The sequence below is a fragment of the Antechinus flavipes genome, chromosome 4 (assembly GCF_016432865.1).
Source record: "Antechinus flavipes isolate AdamAnt ecotype Samford, QLD, Australia chromosome 4, AdamAnt_v2, whole genome shotgun sequence".
Lineage (NCBI taxonomy): Eukaryota > Metazoa > Chordata > Mammalia > Dasyuromorphia > Dasyuridae > Antechinus > Antechinus flavipes.
In genome coordinates, this window is record NC_067401.1 from 406,052,223 (window position 1) to 406,055,137 (window position 2,915).

The 2,915-nt window shown below is 39.8% G+C and overlaps 1 protein-coding gene across 1 annotated transcript; it reads right to left on the reverse strand.

Moving 5' to 3' along the window:
• Window positions 1–547: 547 nt before the first annotated feature.
• LOC127560082 (zinc finger MYND domain-containing protein 19-like) lies at window positions 548–1,793 on the reverse strand. Its single transcript, XM_051994358.1, has one exon. It carries the CDS (start codon window positions 1,461–1,463, stop codon window positions 996–998), a length of 468 nt encoding a protein of 155 aa, XP_051850318.1. The 5' UTR covers window positions 1,464–1,793; the 3' UTR covers window positions 548–995.
• Between the last annotated feature and the right edge of the window lie 1,122 nt (window positions 1,794–2,915).

Genomic DNA, 2,915 nt, shown 5'->3' on the forward strand with positions numbered 1-2,915 from the left:
TTTCGTTATACTAAAATGAATTGCACTGTGTTAAATAAGTTCCCCTCTCAGGGCATCATACACAGTCATTATCCTTTTTTTCCCCTTTTGCAATATAGAAAGTGAAAAATACATATGGATATTCAAGTTTGAAAATTACACATGATATTTGTTAAGCCTATGATCACCGTTTTCTATTTTTTGATATTTTATAATATACATAAATCGTTTGTGATACATGAATAATAACAGAAACAATATAATAATTCATGGAATTTATATATTATTTTAAGGTTGTGAAGCCCTTTGCAAATATATCATTTTGTCATCATAATGATGTTGGGACATAGGGACTATTTTGTATTTCTTTTTTTTTTTTCATTCCAACCCTTTACTTTGCTTTTTTTTTTTTTTTTTTTTTAATATTACTTCCATGCAGACTGTTCTCCAAAGTAACTGCTGATGCTGGAAGCCCATCCCCCTGACCTTGGCTCAGCTGCTGTGGCTTCCAGCTATCTAGGTGATGAGCTTTTGCTACATGATGGTATTTAGACATGTGGCCCAACAGTTTCTCATTTGAAGATTACAGTAAATGATTCTATTTGTAATTTCTAACCAAAAAAACTGTACATGAGTTTACAAACATATTAACATATAAATAATGAGAGGCTTCCTGCTTGAAGCCTCCACAGTAGTCTCTGCTTGAGAATAACACTGTAGGGGAAGCTTTGTTCCCCTTATATAGAGCCCTGAAGTGGCTTGGTCTATACAGTGGCTGTTCTATGCAAGCATCATTGGGTTCTTCAGTGCTTCCGGCTTCAATAACCAGTCTGTTATTACTGTGCAAAAACAAGAGTCCACAGATGCCCATGCGAGCAGGAATCTGACTGCTGAGATGTCACTGATCAGTCATCGCTCTGGCTCAAGCTCTTGCTGGAAGGTTCGTTTCTTCTCCCGACAGTGTTTCTTGTGAGCAGGCCAATCCTTTTGCTGGCATTGGGAACCACAGTACCTGGCTACCTGGCTACCTGACACCGGCCACAGATGTTGAATTCACGTAACTGCTTTTCAATCATAGTGCATGGGGGATAATGACATTCATAATATGTGCATGAATTTTCTTCTTCTTCTACCACATCTCCATTAGCGTTATAATAACGTATAACATTCAAGACAGGGAATTGTTCTTCAATAGGATCAGTGGGAAGCTGCTGAATTGCCAGCCAGTACAAGCTCTGCTCCCTTTGTTCACTAGAGATTTCTTCTGCTTTGGGTCTCCAACCCCATGGCACTAACTGCAGGTTGTCTAATCGATTGTCCACTGTTACTGCATTAAGATGTACCACCTGAAATCCGGGAGCAATTCCTCCCCAGTGTCGTTCCCACAACAACTCATGAAGTAAACGTCTAGATCCCCTTCCTCGGTTTTTGTCAAAAGCATAAGCAAATATTTTAGCACCATTTCCATCAGCATCTACTTCCATTCGTGCCTCAAAAGAGTAACTCTCCACCAGTGGGATGTCTTGTTCATCTATCAGTGTGTACTTTGTACCTCAACAGCTTTCCAGACTTATGCAGTTCTATTTCATGGATCCCGAGAACCTGGACGTTCCTCGAAACTTCAGCGGCTCCAGACTGGACCTCGGCTTCCCGGCCACTCGGCCGAGCCGCACGATGCCCAGCTTGAAGTCGGTCATGGCCAGGGCCTCCCGCTTGTAGTCGCCACCACCCGCGATGCCTCCCTCTCTCCTTCCCTCAGGCCGGGGCCGAGGCCGAGGCTAAGGCCCTGGCCGCCACCGCCGCCGCCGCCGCCGCCACTGCTTCCTCCCGCCTGCCGGCCCGGGCCTGCCACCTATTTTGTATTTCTGTTAAAAGTAAGAAACTGAGACAGAATTGAATTAAATAATCTGACCTACATAGCTATCAGTGTAAGAGCCTGACTTTGAACACACATCTGACTACAAATAAAGTGCTCTATTCACTGCACCCTTAGTGATCTGGCTTACATAAAAAATAAGATGCTAATACTTACACTTTATTTAGACCTGTAGAGGGAAAATGACATGCCCAAGTTTACTTAGTTGGAGAGGTAAAGAACCAAATTTGAATACGGCAAATCATGACTTCTTTCAATCACAACATTCTGCTTAAATTAAAATTCTTTAAAATGCATCTTATGTGACTATCCAGTTACCATATGAAAAGATTTCCTATGCTCGTATTATTTGTAAGTTTCTTCACTGTTTCCCTTCCTTCCTCCAACCCTTGCATAGCACATTGCATGTCCAGACAAAGGAGAAACATATTGTTATCTATTGCAAAGAACACCCTGCCACTGTCTTGCCCCACTGGTAGTTCTCAAACTTTAAAAAATTTAGGATAACTCTCTTCGTATTCTGCGGTGTATTGTCTGATGCTGCATTTTCTTAATGAGCAGTATTGCTTAATTCTTTGCAAATACAAAAGGAAATAGAGAAGGGTGTGCTGTGCATAATTTGGTTTGATTCACCCTAATATTCTTGTGGTTACAAGGGAAAAAAATTCCAGGCTTTTTATAAATGGATAATGATTTTTTTTTTTTTTTCTGAAGGCAGGATGGTTGTGGCTTTAATAACAAATGTTCTTTAGTTTTCACTTAAAAATTCATTATAAACTTTTTAAATAGATTATGATCTCTATTATTAGTAGTAAGTCCTTTGATTTAAAAAAGAGAAAAAAAATAAGTGATTTTAATATTATGTGTGTGAAGATATTTGCATTGTTTTCTGCACTTAATGTCACTTAGCTTAGGGTTATTCACACTTAGGGTACTAATCATTCTAAGTAGTACTAGTGAAGATGGATGAGTTGGAGGTTTCTTGCTGGGATCCATGATCTTGAAAAGGCTGTTGAAAATTTCCAATTTTCCATGTTTGGCCAGGTTTTTTTTCATTTGT

Bases quoted from the DNA above. Each gene is read 5' to 3' on its own strand.
- LOC127560082 (XM_051994358.1), bottom strand. From the start codon at position 1,463: ATGGAAGTAGATGCTGATGGAAATGGTGCTAAAATATTTGCTTATGCT.